This window comes from Archocentrus centrarchus, chromosome 10, assembly GCF_007364275.1.
Source record: "Archocentrus centrarchus isolate MPI-CPG fArcCen1 chromosome 10, fArcCen1, whole genome shotgun sequence".
NCBI lineage: Eukaryota > Metazoa > Chordata > Actinopteri > Cichliformes > Cichlidae > Archocentrus > Archocentrus centrarchus.
This window is the reverse complement of record NC_044355.1, coordinates 14,885,932-14,910,577: the sequence shown is the minus strand read 5'-3', so window position 1 is coordinate 14,910,577 and position 24,646 is coordinate 14,885,932. Positions and strand designations below refer to the sequence as shown.

Sequence of the window (24,646 nt, the reverse complement as noted above, 5' to 3'; positions counted from 1 at the left end):
GTACTTAATTCCTTCAGAATCAGTGGGTCTTTACGAGTGCTTTTATGAAACCATGTCTATGCATTTGTTTGTATGTGGATGTGCGTAATGTTAATCTCCCATATATCAGTTTACACTGTAAAAACAAGGCGAACAGAGATTTTATCCTTTAAATGTGTGTGTGTGTGTTTGCTGGTAGGCTCTTCAGAGCCACAGCCATCCCTGCAGTGAGCTCTAAGTAGCGCTGATTAAATCTGGCCTCCCTCTGCTCCTCTCCATTGCTTTTAGGATGCAGAGATAATGTTCATTAGCAGTGTCGGGTAGGGACTTTGGGAGGCGGATGCTCGCGTGTTGCTCGAGTGTGGCTGTAATGGTTTCTGATGGGAGGGTAATAATATTTGGTTGATTGTGAAGCTGCGACTAGGGCTTAATTTTATGGACTGTGTGCTCATGAACATATGACCTGTAAAATGCCATTATCGCATGAGGGAAGGAGTGAGGTTAAAGATCAGATGAAAGCCAGTCTCTTTGTTCCTGAATCTTTGCTTGATGAAGCTGGAGTCACTACCCAGAAGAGCCAAATTTAGGTAAAAGATTGGAAACCACTGGCAGGGTTTGTCCTAAAGCTGTAAAATGTGCCCACCAGCTTCTTTGAATCTGTGCAAAAAACACGTGTGTTATTGTAGGGTTACCAAGAAAGCTCACATCATGTTAACACAGTATTGAATTTAATCCACTGTCGTGTATGGCTGTGTGACCCAAATGCAGGATGCAGGACAACACACTTAACTCGAAGTGTATTTTTAATGCTGGAATCTTCTCACAGGATACAAAAAACTCAAAATACAAAATCCAAATTTCGACCAAGGCTCGACTAATAACAAGCCTGGGAGAAAAAGGGGGAAAACACTAAACAGGGGAACACACAGCTAAGGGATCACAGACAGTGACACAACAACAAACAGAGAAAAACTGAAGACTTAAAGACAGACAGGATAATGCAAGGATCAGGAACAGGAGAGACACAGCTGGGAATAATTACAGAGACAAGACAAGGGGAAGCAAAACTAAACACAAAGCGCACATGACAAAGGACTGTCAAAATAAAACAGGAAGTAACCAAACATGATACAAATGCAGACTTGACACAAAATGTGGAATAGCAAATACACTGTGGAAAACAAACAAGAAACTCCACAACAAGGGAGGGACACTAAGGGAAAACACAGGGAGAACTAAACTCTAAAGCTATGGGAACTTAGAGGTACATGATTAACCAGAAGCCTAAACACCACACTCAAGGAAATGAGGGGAAGCAAAACTAAACACAGAAAAGGGCCAAGACACGAGAACAAAACAGACACAGAAACACAGACACGGAGAAGACAAAAACAAAGGGAAACCAGGATAAAATACAATAACTAATAACAGGACAGAAACTATAACAAACTGAGAATCTAAGAAACACAGCTAGAAATATAACAAAAACAGAACCTCAGAGAAAGAACAGAAAACATTGGGCCAATGGCCCAGGACCATGACATCCATACAGTAAAACTAATGATTTTCTTTGAACAATGAATTGTAGCTGTATATACCATCCTGCCAGTTGAGACATCAGATCAGAAAATACAACAACAACAAGCCACAACATTAAAACCAGAAAATGGGTAACATGAAAACCATTGACAATCTCATTGCATTTTATGTTGGAAAACGTTTTGTCCTGGGATTTGTGGATATTATAGGGCATGGGCATCCCATCAAAATTCCTCCAAATTCCAGAGTTCCCAATCCAATCAAACACTGTGGGAGATGTGCCACCACAAGTCCAATCCACAGAGGACTGAAAAGATGTGCTGCTGGACAACACAGGACACTCCAGGTTGTCCTATATCCATGCCTCGACTGATCAGAGCTCTGTTCATATGTTTTTTGGTCTCTGCTGGTTGCCAGAAAACCATATAAAGACACTGACTATGAAGCCACAATGGGTCAGTTATCACACTTTATATTTTCTGAATTAAATAAACCATAGTGTTACTGTTCACACTAAGAAAACTTGAAAAAAAAAGAAAAAGAAAAGAAGTAACACTTAGCAAATGCTTGATTTAATGCAGGCTGTGTCATAGATTTCTGAGGCACACCATTAACAAGTGCCACTGCCAAGTCACTTTATGTGATTAGTTCACTTAGCTGATCACTTAAGGAACATTAGTTCAGTTTCTTCATATATAAATTGATGTACAATGAAATTAGCTGGATTAGGCACTTAAACTTTATCTTAAGACTGTAATTTGCTCAGCTTTAAAAAAAAAAAAGACTGTTAGCTGTTTTTTTCAGAAATGTAAATTTATTTCTTCTATCAAACTTGACACCAGATGCATGGATTTACACAGTAAACATGTGTACATGAGTATTTATAGATGCATACACTGCACCTTTCTAGTACTAGTTTGCACCTCCTTTTGACCATGGAGGCTCTTTGAGTGCAGTGAACTCATTGTTGTTTTCAAAAAAACGGTCTGTGATTATTTGAGCTTTGTGACATGGTGTGTTGTCCTGCTGGAAGCAGCCATCAGAAGATGTGTTCATTGTGGTCAAAAAGGGATGGGCATGGTCACTAATAATACTCAGGTAGGCTGTGGTGTTTAAACAATGTCCAACTGTTGCTTTGGGGCCTAAAGTGTGCTAAGAAAATATCCCTTGCACCATTACACCACCAGCAGCAGCCTGAACCATTGATACAAGGCACTATGGATGCATGCTTTCATGATCCATGGTTTTTATGACAATTTCTGACCCTACTATCCAAATGTTGCAGCAGAAATTCAAACTCATCAGACCAAGTAATGTTTTTCCAATCTTCTGTTGTCCAGTTTTCCTGTTCTAGCTGACAGGAGTGGCACCTGGTGTGGTCTTAAGCTGCTGTAACACAGCTGCTTCAAGGTTCGACATGTTGTGCATTCAGAGATGCTCTTCTGCACGCCTTTCTTGATTATTTGTGTTACTGTTGCCTTCCTATGAGATCAAAGCCACTCTCCTCTGAGATTAACTAGATATTTTTATCCAGAGCACTGCAGCTCCCTGGATATTTTCTCTTTTTCAGGCTGTGGACTAAAGATGGTTGTATGGGAAAATACCAGTAGATCATCAGTTTCTGAAATACTCCAACCAGCTCCTCAGGCTTCAACAACCATGCCACATTCAAAGTCTCTTAAATCACCTTTCTTCTCCATTCTGATGATCAGTTTGAAATGAACCCTGCCAACATGCCTAGATGTATTGAGTTGCTGCAGTTGAACAGCTGTAGCTAATAAAGGGGCTGGTGCAGTTTGCCATTGAATTAAACATGATTTCAAATCAATTCATGTATGAAGTAAGTGTGAATGACAATTCCTTGTCTGATGCTCTATTGAGCTGGCAGTAATATATAATATCTCAGCTTCAGGAACTCACAGAACATCTGGAATTAATTTGTGCATTGCTAGTTAGGCTATGATTTGTACTCTTATTATAAACTGTTATTGTGTTCATTAGTGATCTTTAAATACACTATTAGGCAAGTTTATTTATCTTTGGAGAATCCCCCTTTCAGTTTCCAGTCTTAATGAAATGCTAAGAGGATGCAGGGTTTTACTTCAAGCATGAAACTGTAATCCATGTCTTCTGCTAATTCTTGGGAAGAAAGCTTGCCTTTTATTCACATTTAATGTGCGATCTTAAATCAGCTTTTTCCCCCCTCTTCCTCCTTTCTGTCTATGCAGTGAAATAATTAGCTGGAGTCATTTTGTGTAGGAAATTTTAAGACCATGTCTTTCTTCTGCCCTCTCCTCCCCTCACATCACCAAAGGGACCGCTGGGATAGTTATACTACATTGATGTGTGCAGACTCAGGAAGCCTCTAGCTTTTCCATTCTCAGTATACACACACACACACACACACACACACACACACACACACACACACACACACACACACACACACACACACACACACACACACACACACACACACACACAAACCAGATCCATGAGCCACCAGCTGAGGCCAGTTCCCCTATAGGGGATCTATAGTTGACTTGTTAAATATATATAAAATGTATCTGAATTCCTCCTCACAGACTTTTGTGAGCAAACAGATTTGATAAACAGACATTAAACAAAACTGGGGTTTTCTGTGTTGTTATCACTTTGCCTGTTTTTGTGTTTCTGGATAAATACAAACAACTGGTTTGATGAACTACCAATGACGAATGATTTTATTGATCCCTGTGCATGTTCTCTGGGTACTCCAGTCAAATAAATACATGTTAGGTTAACTGGTGATTCTAAAAATTGGTTGTAGTTGTGGCTGTGACAATGTTATGTGCCTTTGATGACCTTGTGACTTTTACAGGTTATAAGCTCCAGCACCCCTGAAGCTCTAAGTTGGACTGAAGAATATGAAGGGATGGAGAGTTCTTGCTGTTTTGTATTTCACTGCTGAAGTACAGGCTTCATTACAGGTTTGTCCTTTTCCTGCATATCTCTCCATGATAACCTCTAATAAGTAATCTTTAGTGGACTCTGACCTTTGACCTCCCAATGAGACAAACACAGCTCAATATCTTACACTGATTTTGTATTCCTCCAAGTGGCATGCTTCCAGGATTTTATACTGCACTCTAATGGAGGCAACAAGACCTTTGTTTTGCTGCCAAGAACCTGCTTCATTATTAACTATATTTTATCTTAATTCAATTAATCCGTTGAGATTGATTTAGTTTTTTCTCTAGTTTTAACAAAAACTTTATAAAGTAAAATTCCACTTCAAATTATCTTTATATTGAGGCGATAAGGTGGCTTGTGGGTATTTAATGTGTTCTCTGGAGGGGGTTTCTAACCGTTATCGCCGCCTGTTTGTTGTCACACATGTTAAACTATGTCGATCAAGACGGCGCAGAGCGAAACTGACGCCCGGTCGGAGAGCGCACTGGGGCGGGCGGGTGATGTAAGGATCGGGGGCACTTAAATCTTTTATCTGAAGAATGGCTGCTTTGGCGATAACGGGGCTGACTTATCCCCACTAGCTCCTTAACTCACATTCCCAAAGAAAGCGTTGTTTGTATCGCTCTAGAGGAAGTAAGGGGGGCTCTGATCTTTACAGCCGGTTTGCGCTGCGCGCAATCACAGCTCCAGGACCAGCGGTGGAGTCGGTGCGTTTTGGCAGAAGGCATCCAGCTTCTTCATCTCTCGGTTCTGACAGCAGTCAGTGCTCTCCTCAGTGCCCCCAAGCTACCGGTTCTTACTTGCGGAACCCCTCGCAATGATACCAATGTAATCCACCCTGTTCATTTTTCTTTTTTGTTTCACACTTTACTTACTGCAAAGCGAGCGCAGAGGACAAGACAACGCGGGAAATACTCCTCATCTGCAAGTTTTCGAGTGTGAGCCACACTGGAGGGGAGGAAGCGATGGCAGCTCCGGTGAAAGCAACCCTGGCTCTCTTGGTTCTCACCGTGGCAAGTGAGTAATCATTTCAAATCCTCTTAGAACGGGACGAGGGACTAATACTTAATTGAACTTTAATCTCTGGCTTGGGTTGGCCATTGGAAAACTGCACACTCTCTTAGAGCCACATGCATGCCAGTTAATAGGTCTGATAAGTAATGTATTTTATTGCCAGAAAACACCACATTAACGCTCTGATAAGCGTTATGCTTTCTTGAAGGGATAATTTCTTGGAAAATGTTTTAAGCCACACTTTTACCTCACAAACATAGGTGGTACTGGAAAGCAGGCCAGTGGGAATAAGTAGCGGCTTTTCCACGCACCAGACACTTAAGCACGTGATTTTTCTGCACTCCTCAATTAACACGCTCCCCTTTACGCAGCAAACCCACGGAGTGATAATCACATTTACGTTTTAAGGGCAAGGGTGTGAAATGTGAGTAAGGAGCATTCATTTTACACTGCTTTCAATTTGGTCCAAGCCTATGTTTAGTCATATTTAAATAATTTAAATAACAAATTTGGCACCATGCTTTGCACATGACTCATTAAGCAGCTGGCTATGTGGTTGTAAGTGCGGATATAAGCATTGCTTTTGATCTACATGAAATCTCATGATAATGTTCTTGGGCCATTTGCTGTGCTTCTTTGCCTATAAGTGCACCAAGACACTTTGATAACAGTAGCAGACATTTAAATGGAGTGTTTACTTTAACTTGAATCACACCTATCAGATGATCTTCTGTAACACCACCCCCCAGTCAAATAAAGTAACTTATGAGAAACTATGAGATCCTTCCTGATCCTAAATCAGGAAGGGGGAATCTATTCTGGAGCTGTCAGTGGTGCTGAAATTGGATCAATGCGCAGCACTAAACAGGGCAAAGCCCAGTACCCATTGTGTTTGCGTCTCCATATTAATGACTAGCTAGAGAGAAAAGAGTGTTTTAAATTAAGGAAAACTGCTTTGTAAAACCACTTAATTGCTCATTAGTTTGAGATAAGTGCTATCTAACTGTACAAGTGAACATTGTTACAACTACTTCAGTGTAATTAAATTTAATGATTGGGGATTTAATCCCCCCCCCCAACAGTGGAGTGTATTTTTACTGGAAGAAGGGCATTATATATGCAGATAATATACAGTATGAATTAATATGAGGGACTATCTTTTATTAGCTGCTGTAGTAATTAAAAACAGCAAGACTAAAGACCAAGGAAGTTAAAAACAACAAAAGCTACTTTAATTTTTTCAATAATTGGTAAGTCAGCTAAAAATTGGGGCAGCGTCAGCCAGGTGTATTCATATCATTTAAAAAAGTACAAATGTGAAGTTTTCTGTGAGTCATTCGCTGTCACCTGTGCTCTATCTGCAGCTGATTCATTGTACGACCCTGTCACTTCTACCAAACTTTCTCCTGGCTGCGACCAGGAGAAAGATGAAATCCATTCAGCCACTCTGCTGGGATGCATTTGCTTTATGTCTTATTGTGTTGGCTTCTCTACAATTCTCACTCTGTGTCCCATCCCCTCTCTGTTCCTGTACACCATCATTTCTGTCTTAGTCTATATTTTTGCACTTATGTTTCCTATGCTGCAACTTATCTGACATTTTCAGTGCTGCATCACACATTTCCCTGCCTCCTGTGTTCTCTATCTCTCTCAAGAACCTATGACATGTTTTGCTCATTGCATGCTTGGAAGACTTGCTCACACACTATCCACATTTAACATGTTGCATGAAACCATCCCCATGCCCTGCCTGTGCTTCTCCGTAGCTCATGCGTGATGTATTATATGTGGGTGGGCAGGAACATGCAGCTCCTAGTTTTGTTTTGAAGTTTCTCATGAATTTAAAACTGGTTTCTCATAACTGCAGATGTATATCTCACCAACAGGGGCCAGCATCAGTGAGTCAACACTTCATAGTAAACTATTAGTCATTGTGTTGGAACACTTGTTTGGATGCTGTTCTTTGAAGGAGAGGTGCCGCCAGATGAGGAGAAGTATCAAAGTGCGTTGCAAAGCAAAAAAAGCTGCAAACCTAAAAACGGCTTTGTGTAAAGGTGATACGAGCCTGCTGAGAGCAAAAGAAAGACACTTTTACTGCACCAATGGTCTCTCTTATATCCTAAACTTGCACATGTTCCTGACATGCTGTGAACAAAAGAGCAAAGCAGGACAGAAAAATATGAGGGAGAGATTGTGACAGATAAAAAAATAAAAATAAAAAAATCATTGTAGTAAGAGAATTTGTTTTATCCTCACAGACAGAAGGGCTGTCTGGATGAGGAAAGGTTTGGGGCAAAACAACCAAAAGAAATCCCACGAGGGTCTAAAAACACAAAAATCTCTCAGGCAGTAGATTTGCTATGTATAGTATGAAATGTCTTGTTGGAACTTGTGAGAATCTGTGGATGCATATGCACGTAGGACTGTATTTTATAACATGACCGACTTGGGCGGTATCCTGAGTAAAACCAAAGGCAGCTGACGCCTAAATTGTTTTGGCCTCCGAAAGGCTACCACAGATGGTAATACGCTGAATAATTCACTAGCCTGAAAAGAAACCTACAGGATGTAGAATTGTTGTTTTTGCCCCCCCAGCCCCCCCACCCCCTAGTCTTGACTGGTGACACAACCTATCTGTCCATCTGCATCACTCAAACTCAGCGGCATGCCTGAAAGCTTTTTCTGTTTGTTTTTTTAATTATCCTGATGTTGTGATGGAAATGGTGTTGATTTTATGTGAATAAGAAAGACTTGAAGAATAATCTCTGATTGTGTCTGAGTCTCTGTGCAAGTAAGATGATGGCATTTTTATTTTAGCGGCAATGAATTATTGAGGTGTGGAGAGTGCAGTGAGGCAGACAGGAGTGTGTATGTGAGTGTGTGCGCATACATGTGTGATGAGACCTGCTGGTAGACTCCCTCCCGCTCCATCTCTACTTAAGGCATATCCACATCTTATTTTAGCATCATCTACCATTTTAGCCGTTACTGTCAAACCCACCATGCCATACCATCTATACTGCATCCTTTCACCATTTTCAATCCCTTTCAGTCACATGAAGCCAATTGTCTTTCCTGGTTTATTAATGTTTTGTACTGGATTTATTTTTATTACCCCCCCCCCCCCCCCCCCCCCACACACACACATTTTTAAGCCAATATGACGTTTCTTATTTCTCTCAGGCAGAAATCAGGGAGCAGCCAAGGAAAAGCTGAAGAAACTACAGAAGAAATCACACTGCAGGGCCAAACGGCTATAAAGCTGTGTATTTAAATTATAAATCACATCTATTTAATTACTTCACAGCATTTATTCAATTGAAGTTTTTTTTGCATTTCTCTTTTTGTTTAGTGCATAGATGCATTTGAATTTTGTCTATAGCCACTGACATCTTAATTTAATGCTCTAAATGGCTTTTTGGGTCTTACTGATTGTTCTCTGTGACAAAAAGATTCCTCATTGAAATGTTTAACGAGACAGAGAGGGCAATGAGAATGACTTTGGTCACAATAACAATAAAATCTTAGATTTCAAGGGAACTGTAAAAGCTGCAGACTGAAATACTTTAGTGACACAAATACTGTATGTCTTTTATAATTTGAGAACAATTATGGGACATGGTTAGATGATTGGACTGAGGACCTAAATGCAGGACATTGCAGAGTGAATCAGTCAGCCTTTATTGTGGCTTAATTCTTCATTGCGTAGATTCACCAAGGTACTGGAAACATTCCTTAGAGATTTTGGTCCATATTGACATGGTGGCATCACACAGCTGCTGCAGATTTGTCAGCTGCACATCCATGATGGGAATCTTCTGTTCCATCTAATCCAGTGGTTCTCAAATCCAGGCCTCGTGGCCCGGTGTCCTGCAGGTTTTAGATGTGTCCCTGATCCAAAACACCTGAATCAAATGGCTGAATTACCTCCTCAGTATGCAGTCAAATTCTCCAGAGTCCCGCTAATGACTTCTATATGTGATTCAGGTGTGTTGAAGCAGAGACACATCTAAAACCTGCAGGACACGGGGCCATGAGGCCTGGATTTGAGAACCACTGATCTAATCCCAGAACTGCTCTGTTAGACTGAGATGTGGTGACGGTGGAGCCCATTTGAGTACATTAAAGTCATGTGTTGTGTTTTCTGAGATGCTCTTCTGTATACCTTGACTGTAACAAGTGGTTATTTGCATTATCGGTTTCTGAAATGCTCAGACCAAACTGGCTGACAGCAACAAACACGCTGCATTCAAAGTCACGTAAATCACCTTTCTTCCCCCATTCTCACGCTTAAGCATCTTAGATATCCATGATGCCTCTGAAACTTTGAACTTATACAGGATTGTGGTCTAAGATCTGAGCATCAGAAGACTCTATTCAGCTGTTTTATAGGGTAAAAGACAGTAAAGGCATCATCTTAGTAAAGTAAGCTTAATGTGTAAAACCAGTTGATTTTAATTAGAAGTAGAAGCTGGCATCATCTGGCAGTTTGTTGCATGTCAACAATGAATTGTTGTCAGGCTTTAATCCCATTAACAGAAAACTCATGAATCCCTGTCATTATTCATTGAAAAAATATAGCAATATCCTATTTAATATTATCTGATGATTATACTAATCTGGGAATTGTTTTGTCTCATGCTCTGATGTTCCTATTGTTTATTGTTGTGTCTCTATTGTCCTCTTCTCCAGGCATCAGTCTCCTCTCTGTCTAGTCCTGACAGACACAGCTTTTTGTCTCTGAGGACTTTTACCTTCAGGGTTTCTTGTCATAGTTGCTCAGACACTGGACACTTTTCCTGTCTCCTGTTCAGATGGAGACTCACTGGAGGTTAATGTAAAGTGACCAAGTGTAGAGTATCCCTCTTCTTCCATCACCTGCCTTTAAAGCTCAGTGCATCTCATTTTCAGTTTGATTTTGACATGTTTCAAAACACTGTTTTCTTGAACGTATCTTGATAAGACAGTCGAATGCATGGCTACAAACCTGTGCAAGTGAAGTGCCAGAACAGTGTGCTATTTTAAGTTGATGCAAACACTGAAATTCACCTGTCCTAAACCATTATTGGGATAGAATATGGTGAGAAAATGGACTTCACTGCTAAAGCTGTTTAGATATACTGTGTATCAAACAGCAATTTGTTTATTGACTGCCTTCTTAGAAGCAAAAGATCACCTCCAGCTTTAGTTGGTTGCTTTGACCTGGCAAAGGCAGATCACAATTCAAACTCTTTGTGTTTGGCAAAGTCAAAGATGACTCATCTAAATAGACAACACTGCATAAGAGAGGACTGGCAACATTACCCTTCACTAAGACACTGACACAAACCCCATTTACTTTTTGGTTCTCTGGTATTTTGTTTATCCTCTTAAGATAACTAATAATGGGATTAGAACTCAGCATAAGTAACATGTACTATGTAACATGCTTTTTGAAGCAGGAAGTTTAGGTTGCTTTGGGCTGAGATTTGCACAGTATTAATGCAATCCACTTCTTCTATTTATTTATTTTTTTTGTTTTTTTGCACATCATCCTTCATTATACATTGTCCTGTAGGCAGAAAATTCATAGCCATCAGTCATGTCAAGCAAAGTTTATTTATGAAGCACACACACACACAGACACAAAAAGCTGCCACAAAAGCCTCCCAGACCCCAAACAACATAAAAACACACAAGGCTAAACATAGCAGAAACTGGAAGGAACAGCTTGAAGACAAAACAGGAGGACAGAGAAGACATTTAAATGAAAATACTGTATATGTGATAAACCTGATGAAATTAGGGCAGCACAGTGGTGTGGTGGTTAGCACTGTTGCCTCACAGCTAGAAGCTTTGGGTTCGAATCCATCTTGGCCTGGGACTTTTTGTGTGGAGTTTGCATGTTCTCCCCATATTTGTGTGGGTTTTCTCCCGGTACTCCAGTGGGCTTACGTTAATTGGTGATTCTAAATTGCCCATAGGTGTGAATGGTTGTCCGTCTCTCTGTGTTGGCTGGTGACCTGTACAGGTTGTACCCTGCCTCTTGCCCTACAATAGCTGGATAGGCTCCACCCCCCCCACGACCCTGAACAGGATAAGCAGAAGAGAATGGATGGTGATAAAGCTGTAATATATAACCTATTTGACAACTTTCAATTTCTTTGTGGTTTATTGCACTTTTTCACAATTTCTTTACCTACTATGGATTTATTACACACATATTATCAAAATTTGATTATAAAGCTTGTTTTGATGTAAGTTGAAAGCAAGTTGAAAGTCTCCAAAAAATTGCACTAAAGCATGTAAAAATGTAAAGATAAGCTCTGGTGGACTTGTTTTGTGGTAGATCATAAACATGGAAGGTACGCTTCCTTTTCTTCCACTTTAAAAAGTACCAAAGTCTGGCAATGTCTCTATTCTAAAGCACTCGCTCACATGAAACTCTTTGTTCCATTCAGACATTGTTCTGTGGAGATTACATGGGTAGCATGTGGTGACACTCCCTCTGTTTATTGTCATATGTATTACACTTGCACTTAAAATGAAATAGACACTAAGTAATATGATGAACTGCCTGGGTTCATCATATTGCCTGGCCGTGCTGTTGGCAGGTGCAGAACATGTGTGCGTTTGTGTGTTTATGTGTGTTGGATTGTCACTAAATATGGTTACAGGTGACCTGTTTGTGAGACATGAATACTCCTACCATGGCGCGAGCGCACGTGCGCGCGCACACACACACACACACACACACACACACACACACACACACACACACACACACACACACACACACACACACAAATATATATACACACATTACTCCCATTGCTCTCATTACACACCCATTAAATCTCTGAATGTGCGGCATGCTGCATCACTGCAGCACATAATTGTTGAGACCTCACAACACGAGATTTAAACATCGCTTCACCAGTTAGAGCTCCGGGCATCTGTGTGCGTTTTTGCATGCTTCTGTTATTGTGTTAAATTCAAGGGCTCCAGTTAACCATACCTAGTAATTTAAGCCACACAGTACCCAAAATGAGGAGCACTCAGTGCCTAATGTAAGCCTTGATCTAACTGGTTCATCTCAACAACCACTCCACCGAAATGATGAAATCAGGCTTATTTTTGACAGTTTTGACAGGGCAGCCAACAGAATGAGATTGCATAATAGCCAGAGGACGTTTCGCTCGGTGAAACAGAATAAACTGGAGTCGCTCCCATTAGGTTCTCACAGTATGTCGAAAAAATATGGGCTATGGTGTGATTTTATGCTAAGTAATAAAATTTGTCTTTTACACTAATAAAATTGCAGCTAATTTATTGTGAGCAAGTGAAACAGGGTTGCATACAAATTCAGCAATCTGCTAGAGTAAAAACTACTGATTTAAATTTTTTCTGTTTTTTTCCCCCCTTCACGGTCATCTGTTTGTACAACGCTGGACTGCTTCCAGTGCTGCTGCTTTTGCAGCCTGTTCTGACCAATTGCATAGAGTTACACTTAAATAAATATTAAAACATAAATATGGCAGTATGTCATTAGGTAGTGTTCAACTAGTGAAGACTAAAAATGTATTTTTTTTTAACATGCATTTGATAGTACATAATTTGGGTTATAATCAGTTGTTAAATCATATGTAGCTTATTTTCAGCTCTTTTCTGTGTGTGTGTGTGTGTGCGTGCGTGTGTGCAGCTGTCCTGTGTGCGGAGGTGGAGGAACGTTTGGTGAATCACCTGTTGTCACCGGAGCGCTACAACAAACTCATTAGGCCAGCTGTCAACACCAGCCAGCAGGTCACCATTTACATCCAGGTGTCTCTAGCCCAGCTGATCAATGTGGTAAGAAAACACACACACAAATCCAAAACTGCACATGCCATAATCATGGAGTCATACCTTACTAATTTCAAATGACTGGGGAACACTGTTATTGCTAATAAGAGCAGTCAGTGCAGCCACTGCTTAAAGACTTCGGCCATGTCTATGTTTCAGAATGAGAGGGAGCAGATCATGACCACCAACTGTTGGCTCACTCAGGTTTGTGTTAAAACATCTTGTTCATTATTTGTTTATTTTCTGAGAATCAGGTTGAATATCACTACATGAACTGCTACACTTATAAATGGCCTTTGAATGTAATTTTATGTGTTGTATTTGATTTCATGTTGTTACTGATAGATAATCTCTTTTTGTATGTACAGTTGTGGTCAGTTTATATACACTCATCATAGGTATGAATGTCAGGGTAATTTGAGGCTTTTCTTGGAACTGTTTTTTTTTCAGGATGAAATGATTGTACAGCATACACTCCCCTCCAAAAGTATCGGAACAGTGAGGTCATTCCCTTTATTTTTGCTGTGTGACATTAAAAAATGCATATGAGACAAAAGATCAACATCCATTTTTCTTGTTCTTCATGTGATTGACAGGTAAATGGTAAATGGACTAGTTCTTATATAGCGCTTTTCTACTCAGTATGAGCACTCAAAGCGCTTATACAACCTGTTTACATTCACCCATGCACTCCCATTCATACAAGCACTTCCATTTTTATGAAGCTAAGTGCTTTTTTAATTACCTTACATTCATACACATTCATACTCCGACAGAACGGTCGGAGAGCAACTTGGGGTTAAGTATCTTGCCCAAGGATACATTGGCATGTAGCCCGGAGTAGCCAGGATTCGAACCGCTGACCTTCCGATCAGTAGGTGACCTGCTCTACCTACTGAGCTACAGCCACCCTAGGGTGATTGACAGGTGGGTTTTGCTTCCCAGGTGTGTCCTGTTACATTTATTATTCAAACAATAAATAGTGCTGAATATCTACATTCAGTTTCAGATTTGAGTTTTGCCTGTACAGACTGTGCAGTTCTGGTTAGAGAACATGAAAACCAAAGAGCTATCTGTTGGTGAAAAACAAGAAATTGTGAAGCTGGGAGAAGATGGAAAATCAACCAGAGCCATTGCAAAAACATTGGCCATAGCCAGTACAACCGTTTGGAAGGTCCTGAAGAAGTAAGTCATCACAAGAAAGTCCACAATCAGTGCCTTTGTTTTGCTGATGTTCAGCAGGAGGTGGATCTGCCGGCACCAGTCCTCCAGGTGGGGGACCTCCCTCCTGTAGTCTCTTCATTGTGGGAGATCCTACAACAGCTGAGTCATCAGCAAACTTTATGATATTGGACTCTGATGTGGCCTCGCAGTCATGGGTGTCCAGCGAGTACAGCAGAGGACTGAGCACACAACCCTGGGGGGTGTTGAGGTTGGGGGGGGGGATGAGGTGAGGTGACTGTTGTCTGTGCTTACTTGCCAAATGACAGTTCAGAGTACCCAGCCTTCCTGGAGTCACTGGGTGAGGTGCTTGAGATTGCGCAATCTGGTGACTCTATTGTCCTACTGGGAGACTTCAGTGCTCACGTGGGCAATGACACTGAGACCTGGAGGGGCGTGATTAGGAGGAACGGCCTGCCTAATCTGAACCTGAGTGGTGTTTTGCTATTGAACTTCTGGGCAAACCACAGTTTGTCTTTGGGTCCCCCCGGACGAGCTGGAAGAGATGGCTGGGGAGATCCTGTGCAGATTAGAGAAAATCCAAAATAAATTCAAACTTGTGCACCCCATTCTTGTTTTTTTAAAGTCATTAAAATCTGCTGTACAATCATTTCACCCCAGAAAAAGAGCAAGTCAAAGAAATCATAAAAGCCCCAAATTACAATGACATCTACGCTCATGATGAGTATTTGTAAACTTCTAAGTACAATTGTATGTGACTGTTAATTTTAAATATTTTCTTATATGTTTGTATTTGCTTGTGTGCCCTTCTACACCAGGGCTGGAATGACTACAGATTAATGTGGGATCCTGAAGAGTACGAGGGAATCAAGAAAATCCGACTCCCGTCACAACACATCTGGCTGCCTGACATTGTCCTTTACAACAAGTATGTCCTCTTTGTGACAGACACAATGAGTGTGTGTGTGTGTGTGTGTGTGTGTGTGTGTGTGTGTGTGTGTGTAAAACTAAGTGATGAAACTAGGGACAGACTGAAAGATTGAGCAACTTCAGTTTACTAGCTGCAAAAGCCCCATTTTGCTAAAAGGTTTCTCATTCTATCCTCTTACTCTCTCTATCCTCCTAGCTCCTTTTTTATCCCACTTGTCACTTCTTTTAAGTTAATAAATATTGAATAATAACCCAACAATATTTTGTTGACATTGTGTCGAGTGTCTGCAGACAATTACATAATCAGGAAAGATCTTTTAAGGTTTGAGAGCTTTTAAGGTGTGAGATCTCTCTGTGCTCTGACTGAGCACAGAGAGATTATGGGTTAAAAATTTTTATCTTTTAAGTGTTAATCCAGAAGGTCACCAGTTTTGGTGCACTTGAATAATACTATGTTTAATCATTATGCACTGTTCCATTTGAGGTAAAACTTGCAGTACATAATACACATTGCTTCATTTGAGCAGAGTATACACTATATAATAAATATTTACCTTTCAGTTTCAGCTTGCAGTAATTTGGAAGCCAAAATTAGGCTTCCACTGAACATTAACAATTTAGCTATGGAGGAAAATCACAGAAAAGTACACAGTCCCACGACTGCTGTGCTGATAGAAACACAGAAATTCAAACTTTCCAACATAGTTACACTGGAGTACAGGACACCCTTATACATTATTGATTGTTTTGTACAGCAGGCACAGATATGCAAATCATGATGTGAGAATATTTTGACATATGTGGAAATTATCTTGCTGCTCTGTAAAATGGCTGCAGGGAAAAATCAATACATCAGAATCTCAATGCTGTAAAAAGTCTTGGAGAAATAAGTTGTGCTGCCCTTAATCCCTGGAGAATCAACTAACAGATGCAAAGGCCTGTGGATGTCACGTCTGTCACCCATATAGGTCAGCAGATGGGTCTCCTCTCCATCTGCTAGTTTCTTGAGAAACACTAACTGTTGATTTTCCCCATTAAAATGAATTGAATGTTCTTTCTCTGTTGTGCCAGAGAACAAAAGCATCATAAATAAAAGCAGTTAGAGTTTTTAAATTTCATTTAGTGCTCAGTTCAGATAAATAATTATATTGTGTGATTTTAACGTGGATGCTGAAAATGACAGCCTCAGTACTGCATTTAATCTATTATTAGACTCAAATGGCTTCTCTCAAAATGTAAATGAGCCCACCCACCACTTTCATCACACTCTGGATCATGTTCTAACATATGGCATAGAAACTGAACATTTAACAGTATTCCCTGAGAACCCTCTTTTGTCTGATCATTTCTTAATAACATTTACATTTACACAACAGTAGGGAATAAATGTCATTACAGTAGATGCCTTTCTGAAAGTTCTGTAACTAAGTTTATAGATACAATTCCTCCACTCAATGCCATGTGCCAACACAGTACAGAGCTGATATGGGGCTTTTCTGTTCAGAGTCTGCAAGTGCTCCCTGGGCTGGTACGGGTTTTCTCCAAGTACTCCAGCTCCCTTCAACAATCCAGAAACCTGCATGTTGGGCTAATTGGAGATTTTGAAGTGGCAATAGTTGTTAGTGTGAGTTTGAATGCTTGTTTGCCTCTCTGCAATAGCTGTCATAGGGTGAGAGGCCTTGAGAGGTGGGACAGCCTCTAGCTGCCTTTAACCCTGAGTTGGATAAGAGAAAGAAATAGATGTTTTATGTATTACTTGTTAAAAATGTATGGACTCTCTGTAGAAAGTAATTAGTTAAAATACTTTGTACATCTTTATCTTTATCTTACATGTGCCCACATCAATTCCAGTCCTAACTAGGAGGGCCTACATAAGATCTATCTTCAGCACAAACTGGAGTAAGGCGGTTGATATGATTATGTTTTTTTCTACCTGCCCCATGTACAAATAATTTGGGAACTTATGTAACACAAGTAAGATAATTCTTTGATTACTCAGTAATTTTATAACTGAATTTAGGGGTAGTTGCTGAAAAAAAGGTAACATAAGAGTGAAAATTTTGTCTGCCTCTTTGGGCTGCAAGAGTAATTACACAAACACTGTTAATGTGTGCTAAAGATGAAGAAAAGCCACACCATTGGTGATCTGTTTGTATTTGCTGTTGATGTTTTAATTTATTAGACTGAAATCTTTCCTTTGAATGTTGAGTTTCTTTTTTGTCTGCAGCATCAGAAACTTTTTGTGTACTTTCTATGTTTTTCAGTAGGCTGTCGCCTACTCCATCTCAGTCACAAACCAGTCATTGATGGTAAACTAGTAACTGTAGTAACTGAATGCCACCCCTCACACAAATTTAAAATGCTGGTATTCGACAAACTTCAGAGGGATTTACTTGTGTCAAGCTTTGACCACACACATGTTCTAAAATGTGCCACTGAAGTTGCCATACCACCACAATCTGATCAGCTGTCCACTGAGCATTTGGGGTTTGGAAACCTTGTTCAAGTGCATCTCAGTGGTGGTAATGAGGGAAGAACAAGATGCTGCTTTTTACTCTCCCTGCCCAGATTTATCCAAGTTTCACCTAAACTTAGATCAATAGATCGATAGATAGATAGATCTATCTATCTATCGATCTATTGATCTTTCTCTTTCTTTCTCCTCTTCTTCTTCCTCCTTTTATGGGTCTCCACAGTGGACCATCTGCCTCCAAATCATCTGAACTTTTATAATGGTCCAAAGCAGAGCAAGCTCTTGTGTCACCATAAAATATCCCAACAGCTGCACTGGAACTTTGAATCATGATTTTCATCATGATCACTGTGTTTCATGAATTAAATTTGGCTTTTAAGCAAACATGGACAGAAGCCCCCAAAGTACTCAGAAAAAAGGAGTAGAGTAAAAACAGAGAAAAGGTCCTGGACTTGGATGAATGATTGTTTTCTCAGCTTCTGGAACCGTTGAGGTTGACAGAGTCTGACAGGTTCACAGTTGTTTAAACATATAGTTCTTGTGTTTTAATCCCGCACTTTACAGTACCTGCAGGTATTCAACTTTTATGAACCTAGATTGCTGGTCAGCTGAAGGACAATGGACAACTGAAGGGCATAATAGCGTAAGAGACCAGCGAGCAGTGATTATCAATCCTGTTTTGTAACTTCAGGTGCAGAGATGCAGGTTAAGGTCTAAGTTTGGAGACCTGAGGCCACAGCAAGTAGGTGGGGCTGCTGCATTTTTTATTAGTCTGGATATACATAGCAGCATTAAAGCATTAGAGGCAAGTGTGATGGTTGGATTCCTGACCCACTTTATAATTGATAGGCCACTTATTTATAATGCATCCTCTGCAGGCTTAATGAGATGAAGAAAAAAGTCAGTCTCAGCAGATTTGAGGTGTGAGGGACAGGTGTTGCCTTGATGCCAGCATGTGTCCCAGGCCAAGCTCTTTCCTTGAGATGCTAAATGCATCCTTTGGACTTCAAACTGTTGCACGAGTCACCTCTGCAGACTCATGGAAGTAGTCAGAACTTTTACTCAGCATGCAATCAATGAATTTACTTTAGAATGTGACAAGATATTAATGAGTGACCAACAGCACAGTGGCTCTCATTAAGTAAGGCCGAAGGTGTGAGAGAAATTGTCAATAAGCAGTACAATGAAGCAAAATGTTAGTTAAAACACTATTCATTGTCAGGGTTTAACAAACATTAAAACAGCAGTGCTTCAGGTACTCAGGGGGTTCACTTCAGGAGCAAGTGAGACAATGAAATACGATCCAGTTATCAGAAATAGATCAGTGATACTGAAACATCATCCGATACTGGATTAGCAGTCATTACAGCAGCAATCAGTTTATGTTATGCTGTAATTATATACAGGTAAAGAAAAAATATTCACCAAGTTCACAAGTGGACTTTTACAGTTCTTTTGGTATGTGCAGAAGAACAACTTTATTAAGCAATTTTGTTTGTTTAAATGTAGCTTCAGAAACTGGTACCACCCTAACCACATTCTTATGTGAAAGCATTTCATAAATAAGAAAATAAATACACTGTACATAGATATATTTGTTAAGAGGGACAAATTCAGGACTTCTTTGAAAACATATTCAAAGTGAGGATCATGTTCTGTTACTTCAAACTGTGTCTGACATAACTCTGTGTTTTTGAAAATGAAAAGTTGTCAAAAAGCATGTTATTCTGGATGAAAAGGGCAAACAGTGGAGTTCAAGTACAGCTGGGGTTTATTTTAGGAATCATTTTGAGCTTTTAGTCAATATTAGCTTGCCAAGGCAATAAAACTACCTGTAAGATTATAGAAAATATGATTCGGATTAGAACATACCCTTTCATAACTTTACCAGACTACCAGAAAGTCTTGAAGGAAAACTTCTTCTCAATGACTTTGAGTGTTGTCTTGCTTTCTGTTGGCATATTTTGTAAGGATGCTTGAAGCACCTCAGCTGGCTCCTTCAAATACAAAGAAGTAGTAATTCTGTGTTTAAATGACTGGGATATAAGCAATCCTTCTGTGAGTGCTTGACTTTACTTCTGTCTTTTCTGCAGTGCTGATGGCACCTATGAAGTCTCCTTTTACTCCAATGCTGTGGTCTCCAATAATGGCGAAGTGGCCTGGCTCCCACCAGCGATCTACAAGTCGGCCTGTAAAATCGAAGTCCGTGATTTCCCCTTTGACCAGCAGAACTGCACTCTCAAATTTCGTTCTTGGACCTACGACCACACAGAGATTGATCTCATCCTCCTCAGTGATTATGCCTCACGTGATGACTTCAAACCCAGTGGTGAGTGGGATATTGTTTCACTGCCTGGACGCAAGAATGAAGACCCTAATGATATCAGATACCTGGATATTACCTATGACTTTATTATCAAGAGAAAACCGCTCTTCTACACCATCAACCTGATCATTCCCTGCATCCTGATCACATCACTGGCTATTCTTGTGTTTTACCTCCCATCAGACTGTGGTGAGAAGATGACTCTTTGTATTTCAGTCCTCCTGGCCCTGACTGTGTTTTTACTCCTTATCTCAAAGATTGTGCCACCTACGTCTCTAGCAGTGCCTCTGATTGGGAAGTACCTAATGTTTACAATGGTGCTGGTCACCTTCTCTATTGTCACCAGCGTTTGTGTGCTCAATGTGCACCATCGGTCACCCAGTACGCACACCATGCCTCCTTGGGTCAAGCGTGTCTTTCTGTATCGGCTTCCCTCTTTCCTCTTCATGCGGAGACCCGGTAGCTCTAACATCCGTGAACGATTCCGGAAAAAGCACCAGAAGCAAAAGTACTCTGACCAGAAGCGGTGTGGAGCAGAGGGTGGAAGTGGAAGTTCCACTGCAATGGCTGATTCCTCCTCATCCTTCTTTGTTAATGAGGAGTCGGCCAAACACTATGGCTGGAGGGTCAGTGACTTGTCAGAGAACACAGAGTTCAGGAAGAGGATGACCTTGAAGAGCAACATTGATGTGGAAGATGCAGTTGATGGAGTACGCTATATTGCTGAGAAGATGAAGAGTGAGGATGATGACGAAGGGGTAGGTGTTTGGAGATGTTTGACCATATTGCATATTGCCATGTGAACTCTTCTGTATACCAAAATATACCATGCTTTATTTATTTAATTTTTAAAATAACCAAATATATGCACATTTTCCTCATGGCTTATTGCCAGATGTTCACATTTTAACATGCCGTAACAATGATACATAAGTACATTACCACAGTGGATTTTAAATCAAACAACAAACAGACTTTTGAGCCTCTGAAAGTGGTAAAATGTATAAAAATGGCTGTTATTCCCAAACAGTTATTGCAGTAAACCACATATTGATTGTTCAATTTAAAATCCACTGCAACTGCGTGCAGAGGCAAAATTACAAAAGTGACATCACTGTCCAAACTTTTATGGCCCTAACTCTACATGTCCATCTGATCCATCATTTTTATCCCTCCTATTTATTTTCTATGAAATTAGCCTTTCAGAATGACATTCTAGTGAACTATTGAAGAAATATAAGACAGAATCTAAAAGAAAATTAGCCAAAGAGTAACCATGTTGGTTTCATTTTGAAATCTGAGAACAGGCACTGACATGAGGTGTTTGTCTAATTAGATGCAGGCAAGTGTCATCTATCTGACACCATCTAATGCAACACCCATCAAGTGTCTAATGTTGGGAGGCTGTCTCACCTTTTGTGTCCAAAAGTGCTCCTTTAGACACATACCATTGGACAGCAAATGTGTTAAACACACAAGCAGGCTAGCATGAAGACATTAAAGTTTACCTGAAAGTGCCAACTATTGGCTTTTTAAGGTCTCAGAAAGATTATTCTGTCAGTATACTGAAAATAAATACATTTGCTATCATAGAAAAGGGCAACAGTCTTTGAATCCTGAAATGTATATTTTTAGGCTGTGCCAGTTATCAGGTGAATTGCATTTGTACTTTATGTTGTCATAAAAACATCACATGATACTGTTTTTTTTTTTTTAAACAAAAGAAGCATGGGAAAATGATGATCACAAATCAACTGTAATAAGTAAAACCATTCAAATAAGTTCAGTTCACTTTTGTTCAGGCTCATGAACACAATAGCAGCATTTAATATGCAACTGTTTTATGTCTCTGCAGATCATTGAAGACTGGAAATATGTGGCGATGGTGATTGACCGTCTTTTCCTGTGGATCTTTGTGTTTGTGTGTGTAGTTGGGACAATGGGCCTCTTCATGCAGCCTCTTTTTCAGAGTTATAACACCCCCATTATTGAGGACATAGAGCATAATTCTGAAACTTGAACCTTCATTGTGACCTGACCCAGAAGTGGCTTTTTATTTCCAGAAGCAGATTTTAACACATATCATATGGCCGCCTCTCACCACACTCTGACTGGGAAATGACACATTTTAACCTTTCCATTTTCTCCTCCCCGCCCCTGCTCTGCCTTTTTAAATCTCCATGTGCCCGCCATCCTCTGGTCCACTCATCTTTCCCTCACACAGGAGCTGTGATATTTTTATTTCAGAGGCTCTGCAACCCCCCAAGCTTTGTAAAAGAAAGAAAGAAAAAAAAAAGTTTAAAAAATGCATTCATAACCCAAACTGTCTGCTATAACATGAGTCACAGTATTTACTACAACAGCTTTTCTAAAAGGCTCGGATGCTGTGTAAAATGTAAAAAAATGTGGTTGCATTCTCAATTCAGTTTAGATTCTGTTGTGGGATGAGAGAGAGCACAAGCCTGGGTGTAGCCTCTCGCATCAGCCGCACTTTCACTAATATCTATATACAGTTGCCTGCAGCACTGCAAAGGCTTGTGTTAGAACTGCCAGATCCTCAGCGTACACTATATTGCCAAAAGTATTTGCTCATCTGCCTTCACACAAATATGAACTTGAGTGACATCCCATTCTTAATCCATAGGGTTTAATAGGATGTTGGCCCACCCTTTGCATCTATAAAAGCTGCAACTCTTCTGGAAGCAGTGTTAATTTCGTTGACGAAATATTTTCGTCATAGTTTTCGTCAACGACCCTTTCTTTCATGACGAAAACAAGACGATTACTAAATTAAAACCACCTAAAAGGATAAAAAGGATGACGAAATTAATTTGCACTTTTGGAAATGGTTTCGTCTTGACGAATCCATTTCCACACTCTGGCTTTTTTTTTTCACACAAGGCCTAAACTTGACATAGCTTTTCTAGTATGCACCTGTGCATCACTAATAGTAGAATATTCCTTGTTTTCTTTTCAGCAAAACAATGCTAAACCGCATTTTGTTCATATTACAACATCACTTTGTTTTAAAAGAGTGGGAGTGCCAGACAGACCTGGAGCATTTGGAGCATTTTGAAACAAAAGACAAGGGAGAAACTGCAACACAGTGCTGTGAAAAAGTATTTGACCCATTCCTGCTTTTAAAAAAATGTTTTTTTTTTTTTTGCATATTTCTCATATTTGCATATTTCAGATCCTCAAAGTAACTTTAACATTAGATTAAGATAAATACAAAATACTGTTTTTAAATGATGATTTCATTTATTAAGGGGGAAAAAGCTACCCAAACCTACCTGGCCCTGTGTAAAAAAAGTAATTGCCCCCTTGTTAAATCATGGATTAACTGTGATTAACCACATTTTTTGGAACGCTGAGCTAAATTTCACAAGCCACACATGGTTCAGATTACTGTCATACCTGTTGAATCAAGAAATCACTTAAATAGAACCTGCCTGACAAAGTGAAGTAGGCTAAAAGATCTCAAAGAGCAACACATCATGTCAGGATATTTAGAAACTCAAGCACAGATGGAAAAACAAAATCATTGACATCGATCAGGCTGGAAAAGATTACAAAGCCATTTCTAAGGCTTTGGGACTCCTGTGAACCACAGTGAGAGCCATTATCCACAAATGGAGAAAACTTGGAACAGTGGTGAACCTTTCCAGGAGTGACTGGCGTACCAAAATTACTCCAAGAGCGCATCAACAACTCATACAGGATGTCACAAAGGAACCCAGAACATCTAAAGAACTGCAGGCCTCACTTGCCTCAGTTAAGGTCAGAGTTCATAATTCAACAATAAAAAAAAGAGACTAGACAAAAATGGCATCCATGGGGAAGTTCCAAGGAGAAAACCATTGCTGACCAAAAAGAACACAAAGGTTCATCTCACATTTGCCAAAAAAACATCTTGATGATCCTCAAGACTTTTGGGGAAATATTCTGTGGATGAAACAAAAGCTGAACTTTTTGGAAGGTTTGAGTCCTGTTACATCTGCTGTGAAACTAACAGCATTTCATAAAAAGAACATCATAGCAGCAGTCAAACATGATGGTGGTAGTGTGATGGTCTGGGGCTGCTTTACTACTTCAGGACCTGGACGACTTACTGTATCTAAAAATCCTGAAGAGAATGTTCAGACAACAGTTCATGCCCTGAAGCTCAAGCTCACTTGGGTTATGCAGCGGGACAATGATCCAAAACACACCATCAAGTCCACCTCTGAATGGGTCAAAAAAAAAATCAAAATGAAGGTTTTGGAGTGTACTAGTCAAAGTCCAGATTTAAATCTGATTGATGTTTTGGCCTTAAACAGGCCATTTATGCTCAAAAACCCTCCAAATGTGGCTGAATTGAAACAATTCTGCAAAGAAGACTGGGCCAAAATTTCTCCACAGCGATGTGAGAGACTCATTGCGAGTTATCA

At 40.0% G+C, this 24,646-nt stretch overlaps 1 protein-coding gene across 1 annotated transcript; it reads left to right on the top strand.

Annotated features, from left to right (window-relative positions):
• Positions 1 to 5,435: 5,435 nt before the first annotated feature.
• LOC115786987 (neuronal acetylcholine receptor subunit beta-2-like) lies at positions 5,436 to 23,268 on the top strand. Its single transcript, XM_030739531.1, has 6 exons — positions 5,436 to 5,487; positions 13,166 to 13,311; positions 13,465 to 13,509; positions 15,306 to 15,415; positions 19,984 to 20,974; positions 22,072 to 23,268. Exons 1-6 carry the CDS (start codon positions 5,436 to 5,438, stop codon positions 22,234 to 22,236), a joined length of 1,509 nt encoding a protein of 502 aa, XP_030595391.1. The 3' UTR covers positions 22,237 to 23,268.
• Positions 23,269 to 24,646: the final 1,378 nt, after the last annotated feature.